Genomic DNA, 15,017 nt, shown 5'->3' on the forward strand with positions numbered 1-15,017 from the left:
AATTAAAATACTACTACGGTACCTTAATCCTACACCTCCACCCAAAAAATCATTTTTCAAAAACTACTACAGTACTACTCCTACAGTACTCCTACCGTACTCCTAAAGTACTCCTACCGTACTCCTACAGTACTCCGACCGTACTCCTACAGTATCACTACAGTACTCAAACCATATCCACCACTAACACCAATCCAATATCCCTTCAAACGACAATAACTTTTTTATTCAAAAATACAGTAATCTTACTGTAGACAATCTTTTAAATTATAGTCTTCATCCAAAACTATAACGGACTCCATCCCATAAAAAGTAAACGACAAGTCATAAAAATTGGAATTCGCGTAGTTTGCTCTTCCGTGAAGGCAAACACACGTGCTCAGCTATATTGATAAGAGATGAAAAACGAGAGGAATCAGTCGAGGTGTCTGATCTACTTCCAGGATGGTGACCGCTCTTCTACTCCTATTGGCTCTTGCAGCCACCTCTTTGGCGGCTCTTCCAGATTTGGGATATCCCGGATGGCAGTGCGATGCATCGCTTTATCAGAAGTAGGTGGCTTACTTTAATTACTAAAGTTTGAAATTTTCCTCGCTTTCAGGAGCAAAAATACCCCGACTTCTGCCCACTCCGTCCGATTCACCGACATAAAAGTTTTGGGAGCTCTCGGAGACTCCTTGACCGCCGCCAATGGAGCCGGAGCACCAAAGGGAGACCCTCTGGCTGTGATCCTTCAGTACAGAGGACTAGCCTTCCAGTGTGGAGGTGACCACTCTCTCGACGAGCATGTCACTGTTGCAAGTAAGCCATTTTTCTGGGGAATTGAGAAAACTGAGTTGTTGTAGATGTGCTGAAAAAGTTCAGCCCTAACCTAATGGGATACTCCACTGGAATCGGAAGTGCCAACGTTTGGGAGGTCTCAAAACTGAACCAAGCAGTTCCAGGAGCTGAAGCAATCGATATCATCACTCAGGCCAGAGCTCTGGTGCAAATTATCCAAAGCCACAAGGAGGTAGCCAAGTCCAAACTAAACATCAATTCCGATGCATTTCCAGATTGATTACAAAACTGATTGGAAGCTTATCAACGTATTCATTGGAGCAAACGACATGTGCGCCTATTGCAACGACCGAGAAAATGTAAGATAGTCAAAGATCATTCCACACCCGTTTTATTGCATTTTTATAGGGCCCACACTCAAAAGCAATCTGGAAGCAAAATGTGATCACTGCCATTCAAATTTTAAAGGATAACTTACCAAGGTAGGTAAACTATAGGGACATGACATTCTAAAGTAAATAACTATAATATTATGAAATTGTCACATACCTATACCTACCTATAAATACCTACATGGTCCAGAGCTGTGTGGCAAATTTTGAAACCAGCAAATTCGGCAAATTTTCCGGGGTCGTCATACTTGGTAAATCGCAACATTTTTTGGAGCTCAAAAAGTGCCAAAATTAACAGAAAATCTAAGTTGTTAAACATTTGTGGCAAATTCCAAATTTGTCCAAATTTTTGAAATTTGCCTTGCTCGGGCAAATTCGGCAAATTTGCCGTGGTTGTCGGACTCGGTAAAGCGCATCATTTTTTGGTGCTCAAAAAGTACCGAGTTGATGGAAAAACTAAGTTGTTAAACATTTGTGGCAAATTACAAATTATGTCCAAATTTTTGAAATTTGCCTTGCTCGGAAACCGGCAAATTCGGGAAATTTGGCACACCCTTGATCCCATAGCAGTGGCGCAAAAAAATCTTTAAAATTGTGGCCGTTTCCGTGCCAATTATAAATTAAAGTTAAACATATTATCGAAAAAATACGATCGCAAATTTTTCTCGTAACTTATTTTTGATCTACCTTGTTGACTAGGCTCCTCCCCTTCCTTCGACAAGACAGCCACAACAAAATAACAACGGCAACAAGATTATGGGCAAACACGTGGTGCCAGGCTGTCCCATTACAGTTTGATCTACAATAAATGCGGGAATTTTTCGCCCAAAAAAAAAGTGACGTCGGCACGTTCTTAACCATACAAAATCAGTTGAGAACTCTGCGTCTCTTCTCCCGCATTTTTTGTAGATCAACGTAATTCAAGCCAAAATGAGACACTCTGACACCACGTGGGCAGAGTCAACTTCCAAAGGTAGATCAAAAATTAATTATGAAAAAAATTTGCGATCGTATTTTTCGATAATAAGAGCCAACATTTTTCGGCTTTTTATGGAAATTTTTTTTTCAAAAAGAGGAGTATGGTCCATAACTATGCCATCAATACCAAGTCCTTCCAGAACCATCGTATCCATGACCGGAATGTTCGACATGGCCATGCTTCGCCAAATCGACCACGACAAGTATTTCTGCGACGGCCTCCATGTGTTCGAGTGCCCATGCGAGAAGAACAAGGACTTCCCGAATACCGACATCTCGGCTGCCTGCCATCTTTACATGGATGCTCAGCAGGAGATTCAAGACTCGGGAATCTTCGACTCAACAGATGACTTTACATTTGTCGTTCAACCATTCTTCAATGGAATCACAGTTCCACCACTCAAGCCCGACGGAGAAGTCAATCTGGATTGGTTTGCACCGGATTGCTTCCATTTCTCAAAACTAGGCCACGCCAATGTTGCCAAGCACTTGTGGAACAATATCGTTCAACCAGTCGGATCCAAGAACCATCAAGTCAATCTGTCAGATCCTACCATTCCACTAAACTGCCCAGACACCAAGTGCCCATTCTTCAGAACAACTAAGAACAGTGTTGACTGCTCGAAATATATGACTGCCTAGACTGTAGGAAATTGTGTTTGTGTGTGTAATTTGACGTACTTATCGGGTCTGCAATAAAATGTTTTATCGTGTAATCTTTAATTTTTAACGTGTGAGACATAAAAGAAAGAGCACCCTCAATAAAAATATCCACGTGGAGTACACAATATAGCTATCAATAGAGCGAGTAAATATTTTTGCAATAATTATTTATTAGAAGAATGGAGATCAAGGTAAAGGAAGAGATCTTGATTTTGAAAAAAAGATACTGGAAATACTAATTGTTCACGGGATTTCATAGAAGGGGATATATCACGACTTTTTCTTTGAAAAATAAAAACAACATAAAATTATTGCGGCTTCACAATCTGATCATCCGGTATTTCTCCAGATCTTTCCTTTTCCGATTCGATCTTCTTCCACTTGGTACGCCGGTTTTGGAACCAGATTTTCACCTGGAATTTGAGAAATTTCAGCTATGCGTTGAGTGCCGCGTTACGTGCTGCGTTGCGTGCTGCGTTGCGTGCCGCGTTGCGTGCCGCGTTGCGTGCTGCGTTGCGGGCTGCGTTGCGTGCCGCGTTGCGTGCCGCGCTGCGTGCCTACCTGCGTCTCCGTGACATCCAATCGTTTTGCAAGCTCACTTCTGTCACTACTTGACAAATACTTTTTCGCCTCAAACTGCTTCTCCAGTTCGAATACTTGTTTCCCGGAAAATGTCGTCCGCGCCTTCTTTCTCTTTGTTTTTTGACATTTTTCTATAGGAGACTCTTTGGCTTGGTCGAGGCTGGATTCTGAAAAAATATTCTTAACGGCTGATTATTTTTCTACGTGTAGCATTTTTCCGAAATTCATTGAACAAAATTAGTAAATTTCCAAAAAATTTTTTTTCCAAAATTTCGAAAACATTTTAATTTTTTTCAGATTTTCTAATATTTTAAAACAAAAATTGAGAGTAAAGGAAATAAAAATTGTGTCTTGTAATTTTTGTAATTTTTACTCAAAAAAAGGCCAGTGAAATACTATTACAGAAAATACGAATCGATGCACCATGTCAAAAAGAATAGTATTTCACCTCAAATGCACCATGCCCAAAACTAGTCTATTTTTCAACTACAAAACTTCATACACCTAATCCAAAGAAATCAACTTACTGCATCTTCCAAATTCATCAATTTCTCCATTAACAGTTGGTAAGTCAAGTATATCCTTTATCAGGTGACTAGTTCTTCTCTGAGGCTTCACATCAGACGTCAACAGTGCAAAATAGGGTTGAAGTAGTTGGAAGAGCAAGTCAGTTTCCATTTTGCACGAATGAAAAGAACTTCTGAGAGACTTCTCTATACAGTAGGTCTCGAGGTCCCCGCCTTCTCTTCAATCAAATAATTGAAATTCTGGACTCTCGGGGGACTTTTGACGGTTGACGACGACGACAATTTGCCAAAGTGGTCGACAATGATTGCGCAATTGGTGTGGAAAGAAGAAGAAGATGGGTGAGTTCTGAGATGATGACAAAAAGAGCATGAGCCAGCAAATTGAATAAGAGACCGGATTTCGAGAAGGAGGAGGGGGAGAGGAGGATTGGTGGTAAGGGATGATACTTGATGCAATTGAGGGAATGAGTTTCTCATACTTGACTATTAAATACTTTTCTTGAACTTAAATATTTGAATTGAAATTTTGGAGTAGCGGAGGCACATGTGATATTATTGTGCTAATTTGTAATACTTGGACTTTCAAATATAACCTCAATTATTTGAAAAAAACCTTTTGAATAGACCAGCAAGGTTGATCTACAATTTTTCATGGAAATCGAATTAATTTTGTAAGGATGTCTACTGAGTATAAGCTTATTGTTAGGCTTAGGCTTAGGTCTAGACTTAAGGCTACACTTAAATTTAGGCCTAGGCTTAGGCTTAGGCTTAGGCTTAGGCTGAGGCTTAGGCTGAGGCTTAGGCTTATGCTCAGACTTAGGCTTAGGCTTACGCTTAGGCTTAGGCTTAGGCTTAGGTGTTGGCTTCAGAATAAGCTCAGGCGGGGGTGAGGGAAGGGTAGAAAAAAAAGAAAGAGAAATTTCCAGAAATTCACAAAATCCAGAAAAAAACATATCTTTCACAAGTTTATATTTTTATAGCCTAAAAAATTACTTTTAAAATGAGGATATGCAACCCGCACGCAAAAAAACCTTTTTTTTTTTGAGCAATTTCACGGCTCTTTTTTTTTTAATTTAAAAATACAATAAAAAAACCAAAAAAATTTTCCGAGCCCAAATTGCTCCCAAATGCTCTAAATTTCTTTTGAAGTTTGATATATTCCTATTAGAACTTGAGGAAAATGTAAAACTAGAGAAACATAATACTACGCATGTTAAATGTAAATTACTTACTTTTAAAAAGTCGTACGTTATTTTGGAAAGTTTGAGGTTTTTGCATTTTTTCCGTAATATCACTGAACACTTTTATTTAAATATCATCAATTATCGGAAGTTTATAGGTTGCAGGAGAAAAAATATATTCTAGCGGGAAAATGAAATGAGACGGGGGGACATTTTTAACCAAAAAAAAATCAGAAAACAGTTGGTAATAAAATTATTCCAAGAAAGTATAAATTCATGACTTCCATCTTGGGAACATTCTTAAAAAATGTCAACGAATAAATCTTTGTGGCAAACAAACTTTTTCCATAAATGTTTCAGACCTTATATAGCGGACATGAAAGTTGATTGCTTATTTGATATGTCTTGAGTTTATTTTTTTTTATTTCAAGCGAGGGGAGATTTATTTGCCTAGATATATATATAATTATTACTGGAACGAACTGGAAAAAAACTTGGGATCAAAAAAATCAAAAATTCAAATTCAAAAATTCAATTTTTCGAAACTTTTTCTACAGCTTTGTCGAGAAGCAACAGACAAATACTTATAGCTAAAATTTTATTAATATTCTAGTTTTAGTCATGGTGAATCGAGAATTTGTCAATTTCCATGTGGTATCTTAAAAATAAACCGATACACGTGGTGTCAGGCTGTCTCATTGCGGTTTGATCTACGAAAAATGCGGGAATATTTTTCCAGAAAAATTGTGACGTCAGCACGCAAAAATTAATAAGGGTCTAACCAAAAAAACTTGAATCTTGGAAATATTTTTAATTCACCCTAAATTTTCCCCTGATTCCGAATATCTATGTGAAAAAATTCAAAAAAAATTTCCTGAATTTATATTTAAGCTTGAAATCTTTCATAAAAATTTTTTTTTTTTAAATTTCATTTGTACTCGCATCACTTTTTTCAAACTCGCGCCCAAATAAATTAGCGCGCGCGTGCATCGTTTGACTTTTTTTCGTTTAGTTTTTTTTATTTTAGCCGAATTCAATTTTTTTAAAACCAGTTTCATTCATTTTTGTCGGTTTTTTTTTTCTGAAAAAAATGTAAAAAAACGAAAAAAAATCAAACAATGCAAGCGCGCTCCAATGCTAATTTATTTGAGCGCGTATTTAAAAAAGAGACCGGGATACAAATGAAATTCGGCGATTTCAAGCTTAAATATAAAATCTGGCAAACTTGTTTTGAATTTTGAATTTTTTCACATAGATACTCGGAATCAGGGGAAAATTAGGATTCATTCAAAAATATTTCCCAGATTTCGGTACCCCACCTTAAAAATTTTTTTTTGGGAAAACAAGGAAAATTTCTAGCTTGAACTTATTTTATCAATACCTAAAATGCTGAACATTAAAACACACACACCCGTATGAGTATTATATACTTCCAAGGAAACATTTGAAAAATAAAGAGTTCTCCGCTTTGATTATACACTTGTGATATTCTCACGCCTGGCACTTGGCACCAGCTCAAAGTGCTCATTTTGGCTATAATTGTTTGAAGGTATATGAAAAAGTGGAAATTGGGAGGAAAAATGGCATGTTTTGGCTTTCTCTACCTGGCCTATGTGTTAGAAAACTCTTCTATGAAAATTCAGTTTAATTTTTTAATTTTTCTTAATTTTTAAAATTCTAAAAATGGCTAAACTTTCAAAAATATAATTTTTAAAAAGCCAAATACTATAAAATTTCTTTGTTAATTTCTTTATAACCAAAATTAACGATTTTCAAAAGTCAAATTTTTCAAAATTACAAAAAATTTAAAATTACTGTAAGATGCGCAAAAATTACAGAGTTTTCAAAATATAAAACACTCTTGTGGCCGAAAACTTCCAAAGTTCAGGAAATAAAAATTCCAAAAAAAAATCAAGAAAAAAATGTATCTCGAAAAATTACCGCTATTAGAAAATCGCCTTCTCTAAAATTTCCCAAATTTTGAAATTATGGAAATTCCCAGATTTTTCAAAAGCGATCTAGTCGGAGTTGTCAGAAAAAAAGTTCAAGAAAACTTTCTCTAGAAACTCAAAAGTTGGCCTGATCAGAACTTGTTGGATTTTTTCAATTTCCCAAAAAATTTTCAAAGTTGCCGAAAATTACCGAAACTCCAGGGCTCACTTTTAGACCTTAAAATGAAACTTTTGCCATTTGAAAGAGGCTCTTTGAAAAAGGTCTCTGCAAAAAATTTAGCGGCAGACGAGCACTTTGAACTAGAAAAATGTCGCTTTGAAATTGCTATCATTGAAATTTTTCACTACTATAGAGGCCGGTAAAATTGCTCCAAATCATAATTTAAAATATTTTTTCATGATTTTTTTTTATTTTTTCATGATTTTCGAGGTAGGCAAATATTCTGGGAGCTTTTTTGGATATATTTATTTTTTTGGAAAAAAAAATCTGAAAAATCCCACATTTCCAATAAAAAAATTCCAAAAAGCTTTCAGAATACTTGTCTACCTCGAAATATCCTAAAATTCATAACAATTTCAAAAAAAATATAATTTGGAGCAAATTAACGGGCTATTTCAAAGTCTAAAAGTGAGCTATAATGCATACATTCCAGAAAATGGAATAAAAAATAAACTGAAGTCAATTTAATCTAATCTCATGATACCTCCTCCTCCTTCCCCCAACAAATAATGCTCAATAGCCCCCAATCAACTCGTTCCAATTTGAATAGTGTATTATTTAACAAGCTTCATCATCTCTTCCTCCTATTTTTTTTTGTCATTTTTATCGTCCCCTCGGCCGTTTGTATTATCCTCTCTTCCTTCTTCTTCTTCTTCTTGAAAACGAATTGAATTTCTTCATCCAATTCACTCAAATCACATCCTCCACGGACACATTCAATTAATCCAAACGTCCTTTTCAATTGAACACAACAACAATCACTATTTCATAAAAATTGTTTTAAATGTACATATATCAAAAATTGCGACGGCTGGAAAAATTAAATTTTTACACCAGAAGAAAATTTGTAACCATAGTTATGGTAGCTATAACTCAAAAAAGTAGGAAAATTATGTGACATGTTCTCAGGACTGCAGTGATCGCAATAAAAATAAATTCTGCTGATCCAATACTCTTGAAATAATAAATCGTTTCTGATTGATTCCATCATTCTCAGACAAATGGAGCTTGGTTGAGTGCTCAATTGGTCAATGTCGCTGTCATGGCACCAGGGTTGTGCGGCATCCGGATTTTCTGGCAATCGGAAATTGCCTTTTGCCGAACTCTAATTTTTTTTCGGCGATCGGCATTTGACGGTTGCCGAAAAACTCGTTTTTTCGTTTTTTCGCCATTTTTCGGCATTTTTCGGCGTGCTTAAACTCTTTGAGGTTTTTTTTTTATTTTTTCTTGTATTTTATAAATCTAAATAATTCAATTCCAAAGTTTGATAAGGAGTGTCTTGGTTTAAATTTTCTAGCACAGATCAATTTCATTTATTAACGATCAGACTGGTAGGATAGTCAACGACCCCAGAGGCAAGAATGATTCAAAATAATTGCACACATGGACAGCAATAGACAAAATCTTTGAGAGTTTTATGGTGGGGTGGCGATGTGTCGACCAAAAGAGTATATCCACTATATGGCTAATAATTCAAATATGTTGTATTTTGGAAAGTGTTAGAACACAAGTGACTTGAGTGTTTTCGGATACAAGAGACACAGAGATGTCCCTTGATTGTTCACAGAAAGCGATTTTTAAGGGTTTGACTACAATATTTGCGGATTTATGTTTCAACGAATAAATGTAAAAAACTCGAATATCATTTACTATATATAAAGCGCTTATTCCGTTTTTCCATAGTTTGTAGTCTATGTAGTCTTTGTAGTTTGCGTAGTTTTAGCTTCTGGAGGGATAGTGAGTTGGGGTTAGTGTAGGGATATAGTCGGCGTACTGTAGTGGTACAATGGTGGTACGGTAGGAGTACTGTATGATTACGGTAGTCTCAGAAAAATTGGTTTTCAGCTCCAGAAGTCGGGGACCGCGCCGGAGGTGCGGTCCACGGCTGGTATATACATATGTATATGTATGTATATATGTATACATATATTCAATTAAATTTAATTTAAAAAATAAAAAAAACATTTCTCACAAATGCCGAAAACACCGAAAAATGGCGAACATTTTTAGGCATTCGCCGATATTTTGACCAACTATTTTTTTTTGGCGAACGGCATTCGCCGTTTGCCGCACAGTCCTGCATGGCACCCCGACCGGTTTCGTGACAATAGTTTTGACCTGAACGCACTAGGAGTCAGGAAGTTATAGGGGTCATGGGTGCTTTAATGACCCCCTGTAAAAAGCACATATATTGACAACAAAATTTGCTCGCTGTTTTTTGTATTAATTTTTTGTCTCCCCTCGATGCGCATTTCTAGTAATGATGCACATATTTATTTTTTTTCATGTACATATCTAACAAAATCATAAAACTGAAAATTGCGCTTTTGTTCAAGTTAGCAAGACAACCATTATAAAGCTTTCCAAATAGCAAATTAGCAAAATAAAGTGAGAAGCTAGAAGATAATGGGGAGTCCCTATAATCTTTCGGGCACACCTTCAGACTTTGTGACTATAATAGCCCAAACCCACAGTTTACTGAAAACTAGGGCTTCATTTGCTATATGGTACCCCTAAACTCTTTCAGTAATCGAATCCCAAGAAACCTTCACATCTGTAACCTGGACAAAAAACACACAATTTCAAAAATATAGAATTCTTTATTCAAGAATCATCATCATCATTTTTTTCAATTTGTACAGACAAATGCCGACCATATTTTTTGTCAGGGGAATGGCAACGGCGGGAACCCAAGAAAATCAAACAAAAATATGGAGAGAAAAATGAGCCAGAGAGCCTGAGCAACCATGCATAAATAATGAGGAGTTGGTGAGATGAAGAAAAAACAGATAAGTTACGACGCGAGGAACTATTTGAAAAATAAACTGCTAAATACTATGTGCTTAATCCTCCCAGGTAAGCGAGTGACGGTTCTCGTATCTCAGCTGGCAGTTTCTCTTTCCGTACCAGTTGACGTAGGCGAACTCGGCGTCGGAGACGATGGCGTTGAAGCGTCCTCCGAACTTGGCCGAGGCGTCTCCCTCGATCTTTCTGGCGGCCTCGAGGTTGTCCTGGAAGGTATCAGTGATTGGATTTGATTTATAGTTCTTCTTTTTTTTCTTTAATTTCTTGCTTGTAATTCTAAAGCAACTAGAAAAAAAAGTTTCGGAACGCATCTATCATGCCAATTTACATAACCGGTATGGGTTTGCGCGCGCGGGGGGCTTGCAACATTTTCTTAAATGACATTAAGGTATGAGAGGGGGGGGGGGTGTTGTAAATAGGTATCCAGTTCTTGTCTGTCCCCGTTATCAAGTTTCTCTGGTGACGCAACGCAAGAAGGCAGAAAACAAACCTTCTCGTTCTTCAAAGCGGCCTCAACGATGGCGCGGAGCTCTGGATCGTCGCAGTTTCCCTCGTCTCCTTCCTCATCGGCGTACTCGACAGCTTCGTTGGTCTCCTGGAAATTTAGAAATTAGATTTTTCTCGAAATTTGGCCGAATATTAAAAAAGTAATACTAAGAATTTCCCCACGAAAGGCTGAAAAATTGAGGTTTCCTGGGAAAAGTGAAATCCCGGTCTCAAAATTTTTTTTGATTTTTGAGCTCCGTTGAATACCGACAACAAAAATGGCTCTGGAATTTGAAAATTACGGGGAACTGAAACGCAACTTCTACTGCTGCCAGTATGTCTCTCCCGCATTTTTCGGAGGCTCAATCGTAGATCAAAGTTTTCCGAATAAGTTACTATTAGGTTTTTATCGAGAATTGGTACTAGACTATGTTGACAAATACCAAATATCAAATATTTACCCAGATGCAAGTTATGGTGCTTTGAACTAGAATTCCTGGGAACTGATTGTAAGTGTCAAAACCTCAGCCAACCGACCTAAGCCTAAGCCTAAAAAGGTGTATCGAACTTAAATTTCGACATGGCATGGCATTCAAATGGGTATACCGATGATTTTGTTTCAGCAAAATTTTTAGGGTCGAATTTTTAAGGTAGAGCAAAATTGGGATAATTTTAAAGACTATTAATTGTCCAAAAATCCAACAAATCCAACTTCAAATGAGCTTAAACTTTAGATCACCTTCCCAAAAACCCACCTCAACAGTATCAACTTGCTCGGTGGCGGTCTCGGTGGCGGTGGATGGCTGCTCCTCAACAATATCATCATAGGTGCTCTCCTCCTTGGCAGCGGCAACTGGAGCCTGAGTCTCCTCGACAACTGGAGCTGGAGTCTCTTCAACGACAACTGGCGCCTCGGTCTCCTCGATCACAACTGGAGCCTCGGTCTCAACGACGGCTGGGGCTTCGGTCTCTGCAACGACGACTGGTGCTTCAGTCTCAGCGACGATTTCTGGAACGATTTCCTCTTGGACAGTCTCGACTACGGTTGGCTCTGGTGCTTGCTGTGGTTCTGGTGCTTGTTCTGGTTCTGGTGCTTGCTGTGGCTCGACAACAGTCTCGACGACCTGCTCGACTGGTGTTGGGACTGGCCCCTGGGTGTATGTGGCGACTGGTGCGACTTGCTCGACAACTGAAGTGTGGGTGAGGGTGAATGTGTGGGTGGGAGTGGTGCGAATCTGACTAAAAACTGTAAAAACTAACCTTGAACAGCCTGGTGCTCTGGTGGAGCTTGGTAGTTTCCTCCCTGAGAGACTTGGGTCACCTGGATAGAGCTGACTGGTCCCGATTGGTATCCTCCTTGTTGAACTTGCTCGACTGGGGCAGATGGTCCGGCGTTGTAGCCTCCTTGTGGGGCGACTGGGGCTGGTTGGGAAGCTCCAGCGTATGAGGGTCCTCCTCCGATTGGTCCTTGGGATCTAGCGTATGAGGATGCTCCGACAGCTTGGGAAGCTCCAGCGTATGATGGTCCAGCTTGCGATCCAGCGTGCGAAGATGCTCCTCCTCCGATTGGTCCTGGACCAGCTTGGTAGGCACCTCCACCGACTTGTCCTCCGAATCCTTGTGGTCCCTGGGAGTACGAGGCTCCTCCGACTGGTCCAGGTCCTCCGAATGGAGCGGCATATCCGGCTCCTCCACCGATTGGTGCCGGTGGTGGTGGTGGTGGGGGTGGAAGGGCAGGCGCGGCGGCATAGCTTCCGCCTCCGCCTCCGGTTGCGTAACTGTAAATGAACACATTGGGAATAGTATGGAAGAGGTGGCTAAAGGGGGAAGCAGGTTTTAGTTTTGGCGGCCAGCAGCAGGAAAAAGGACATTTTGCATGAATGGGGTGGCAAGTAGAATGGACTTTGTCGCTCCTTAAGGAAGACATCAAAAGAACTTCAGAAAGAAAGAAATTATTTTTGGAATCAGGAAAAAGCATTTGAATAGCAGTAGAAAAAATATAACAATATAGTCACAAAAATACAAAAAAAAAGGCAAAATCTTACCTCGAGCTAGAGCATGGTGGAGCTCCTCCTCCGCACGATGGCTGGGATGGTGGGCAACATCCACCGGCGCTTCCGGCACCTCCGATACACGCTAACGCAGGCGACACGGCCAATAAGACGGCTACCAAGACTCTCATCGTTTTTGAGAAGGCAGAAATCGCAATGGAATGCTGAGTAACTGTCGTCGAATGGCAACGTAGGACGTGCCTTTTCTACCTGCCACCCCAAACTAACTCCGCCCATGGCCGTCTGGAGGGGGCACGCGCGCGCACGAAGCCTTCCGAAAGACGCCCGATCGCGTTTTATCGATGATGATGATGATGATGATGAGATGAAGCCTCTCTCTCTCCGTCGGAGGGCACCTTGCGACATTCACCTTGTGTGCGTGTGTGTGTTGCAGAATAGGGGGAAGAAGAAGCGATCGCGTACAAATGGGGTTCGTGTTCATTTCCGAATGATCCAATGATCAGCTGGAATATTCCTATTAATGTGACTCGTGCCACGTCATTGTTAATGATCTACTATGTTTGAGTGATTGGATATGTGTTGTTTCCTTTTCTAGTTAGATTCCTGAACAGTTCACCTTTACCTAATCCGTGATCGATGTTCCAATGCTTCTTCCTTTCACTTCCACTGCGGCACCTAATCAGGCGGAATAACATGCTTTCACTCTGCCGGTAAAGTGTGAAAATCCTAAAGTTTTAGATTTCAAAGATTTCAAAAACGATCGTTGATCCTACCGCGCTTCCGCATCAACTGATATCAGGTTTTTTTTAATGATAAGATTGTGGAGGAATGAACTGGTGAACTTTTAGGCTGATTTAGAGCCACGTGGAAACTTCCAGCTTTTACCTAGGTGACTACAAACTACGGAAGATCAAATTACATACATTTTGTAAAAACATACATCACTTTCAAAAATTTCGGTTTAGTTCAAAAAATCACATTTTTACTGTTTTGAGATTTTTTTTTTCCCAAAAATGTCGATGCAATTTTGATGTCGATGCACCACGGGCGATTTAAAGGAAATTATCAGTTTTCTGAATATTTTTGTTTTGTATGTCTTGATTATGGGTTTTGTAGGCTTCGATGGCAGGCAGGCGAGGTTTCGGGTCCTGGCGCCCGTCTGAAACCTGCCCGCTTCACGCCGGCCTTTTGCCTCTTTTTTGCATTTTTACGTGGTGCCAGGCTGTCCCATCGCAGTTTGATCTACAAAAAATACGGGAATTTTTCGCCCAAAAATATGTGACGTCAGCACGTCTTTAACCATACGAAATCAGTTGAGTCTCTTCTCCCGCATTTTTTAGTAGATCTGTGTAGATCAAGCCGAAATGAAACACGCTGACACCACGTGTGTTTCTCATTGGAAATTGGAGGCCTAGAAAATCAAAAGTTAGGCCATCAACAGATTTTTGTTTCAGCAAAAGGCGCGGATTGAGGCGAGGTCGCTTTAAAGTCAGGCAGGCAGGCGGTTAACGCCTACAGGAAAACTTTAGGTTTTAGGTTATCTGTATGTTTCCCTTTTGTGTGTTTTTTAGACGTCCAAAGAATCGTATCAAAATGAATAGGTATTTTCTCGTTTTATGCAGATAGGTAAAGGTCTGTAACCTGAAAATCCAGAGCCTTATAATCCACACCTACATAATCATCAATTAAAATATTCAGATAACTGATAATTTCCTGAAAATAAGATATCTGTAAATTGAATCAACGCCAATTTTAGACATGGTGCATCAAATGCAACATTGTATTGATATATAAACTTTGGCAGTCAATACATGTTTTCTTATGCATTGTTCTCAGTGCACCTTGATCAATTGAGTAGACTTCATCTATTCTTGTCCACTTCCTAAACATGAAATCAATCACGGCACCCCATCAAAAAGCACTAAAAAAGTACATTTAAAAGAGTACATTATTATTGCCCGTTCAATCCTCGTAATGTATCTTTGCAAGTTCCTTCTTCCTCTGACATTTCCCGTTCCAATTCTCCGCCATACCTGATATGCTCGACTTTTTCGATCATAGACGCGAATTGCGCAACGCGCGAAAATATCTTGCGCAATGAACAAGGAGAAGAAGAAGAAGAAGAAGTAGGAGAAGCCAAATAAAAGATAGGTGATAACCGAGATGTTAAGCCAAAGAGAAGGAGTGTAATAGCTGAACAAGGCCTATTTTTGTGTAACTCCCCCCTCTGACAGCTTCTTCACTTTCCCTCCAACCGTTTTTACTCTGTATGGTAATTGTTGATGGATCGCCATGGAAAAGCCCTAATGGTCATGAATAAGCTGTAAAGCAGCGGGGGTGAGCTTGAAGGACGATCGGACAAATGAGATATGAAGCGTGAAAAACGGAAAGCATGCTTAGAGGGGGAGATATATGTAGATTTGGGGAAAAGCTACAAGG

General features: G+C 39.3%; 3 protein-coding genes across 4 annotated transcripts; 1 reads left to right on the top strand and 2 right to left on the bottom strand.

The window, feature by feature from the left end:
• Nucleotides 1-417: 417 nt before the first annotated feature.
• On the top strand, nucleotides 418-2,866 carry Y65B4BR.1 (Lipase_GDSL domain-containing protein). Its single transcript, NM_058352.5, has 6 exons — nucleotides 418-551; nucleotides 602-801; nucleotides 846-1,012; nucleotides 1,056-1,139; nucleotides 1,189-1,262; nucleotides 2,291-2,866. Exons 1-6 carry the CDS (start codon nucleotides 445-447, stop codon nucleotides 2,790-2,792), a joined length of 1,134 nt encoding a protein of 377 aa, NP_490753.1. The 5' UTR covers nucleotides 418-444; the 3' UTR covers nucleotides 2,793-2,866.
• Nucleotides 2,867-2,965: 99 nt separating this feature from the next.
• Nucleotides 2,966-4,270, bottom strand: ceh-9 (Homeobox protein ceh-9). The gene is made up of 3 exons (NM_001026626.3): nucleotides 3,923-4,270; nucleotides 3,375-3,562; nucleotides 2,966-3,226 (listed from the first exon to the last, which is right to left on the bottom strand). The coding sequence occupies exons 1-3, from the start codon at nucleotides 4,071-4,073 to the stop codon at nucleotides 3,122-3,124; spliced, it is 444 nt and encodes a 147-aa protein (NP_001021797.1). The 5' UTR covers nucleotides 4,074-4,270; the 3' UTR covers nucleotides 2,966-3,121.
• A 5,584-nt stretch (nucleotides 4,271-9,854) lies between these two features.
• grl-16 (Ground-like domain-containing protein) lies at nucleotides 9,855-12,802 on the bottom strand. Of its 2 annotated transcripts, none has more exons than NM_058353.6 (5): nucleotides 12,612-12,802; nucleotides 11,827-12,344; nucleotides 11,322-11,575; nucleotides 10,571-10,675; nucleotides 9,855-10,286 (listed from the first exon to the last, which is right to left on the bottom strand). In NM_058353.6, the coding sequence occupies exons 1-5, from the start codon at nucleotides 12,746-12,748 to the stop codon at nucleotides 10,119-10,121; spliced, it is 1,182 nt and encodes a 393-aa protein (NP_490754.1). In that variant the 5' UTR covers nucleotides 12,749-12,802; the 3' UTR covers nucleotides 9,855-10,118. The 2 variants fall into 2 exon arrangements, with proteins under 2 accessions (NP_490754.1, NP_871875.1); NM_182075.3 differs by having other exon boundaries at nucleotides 11,322-11,755.
• Nucleotides 12,803-15,017: the final 2,215 nt, after the last annotated feature.

Source organism: Caenorhabditis elegans, chromosome I (assembly GCF_000002985.6).
Source record: "Caenorhabditis elegans chromosome I".
Lineage (NCBI taxonomy): Eukaryota > Metazoa > Nematoda > Chromadorea > Rhabditida > Rhabditidae > Caenorhabditis > Caenorhabditis elegans.

What these genes read in the sequence shown, in the direction of transcription:
- ceh-9 (NM_001026626.3), bottom strand. Translation starts at nt 4,073, where the DNA reads ATGGAAACTGACTTGCTCTTCCAACTACTTCAACCCTATTTTGCACTG. An exon ending in TGATGAATTTGGAAGATGCA is followed by an intron (nt 3,563 to 3,922) that starts GTAAGTTGATTT and finishes ATATTTTTTCAG; the next exon opens with AATCCAGCCTCGACCAAGCC. An exon ending in TGGATGTCACGGAGACGCAG is followed by an intron (nt 3,227 to 3,374) that starts GTAGGCACGCAG and finishes CTCAAATTCCAG; the next exon opens with GTGAAAATCTGGTTCCAAAA.
- Y65B4BR.1 (NM_058352.5), top strand. Translation starts at nt 445, where the DNA reads ATGGTGACCGCTCTTCTACTCCTATTGGCTCTTGCAGCCACCTCTTTG. An exon ending in GATGCATCGCTTTATCAGAA is followed by an intron (nt 552 to 601) that starts GTAGGTGGCTTA and finishes CCTCGCTTTCAG; the next exon opens with GAGCAAAAATACCCCGACTT. An exon ending in TTATCCAAAGCCACAAGGAG is followed by an intron (nt 1,013 to 1,055) that starts GTAGCCAAGTCC and finishes ATGCATTTCCAG; the next exon opens with ATTGATTACAAAACTGATTG.
- grl-16 (NM_182075.3), bottom strand. Translation starts at nt 12,748, where the DNA reads ATGAGAGTCTTGGTAGCCGTCTTATTGGCCGTGTCGCCTGCGTTAGCG. An exon ending in AGAGCACCAGGCTGTTCAAG is followed by an intron (nt 11,756 to 11,826) that starts GTTAGTTTTTAC and finishes CCCACACTTCAG; the next exon opens with TTGTCGAGCAAGTCGCACCA. An exon ending in CCGCTTTGAAGAACGAGAAG is followed by an intron (nt 10,287 to 10,570) that starts GTTTGTTTTCTG and finishes GATACCTTCCAG; the next exon opens with GACAACCTCGAGGCCGCCAG.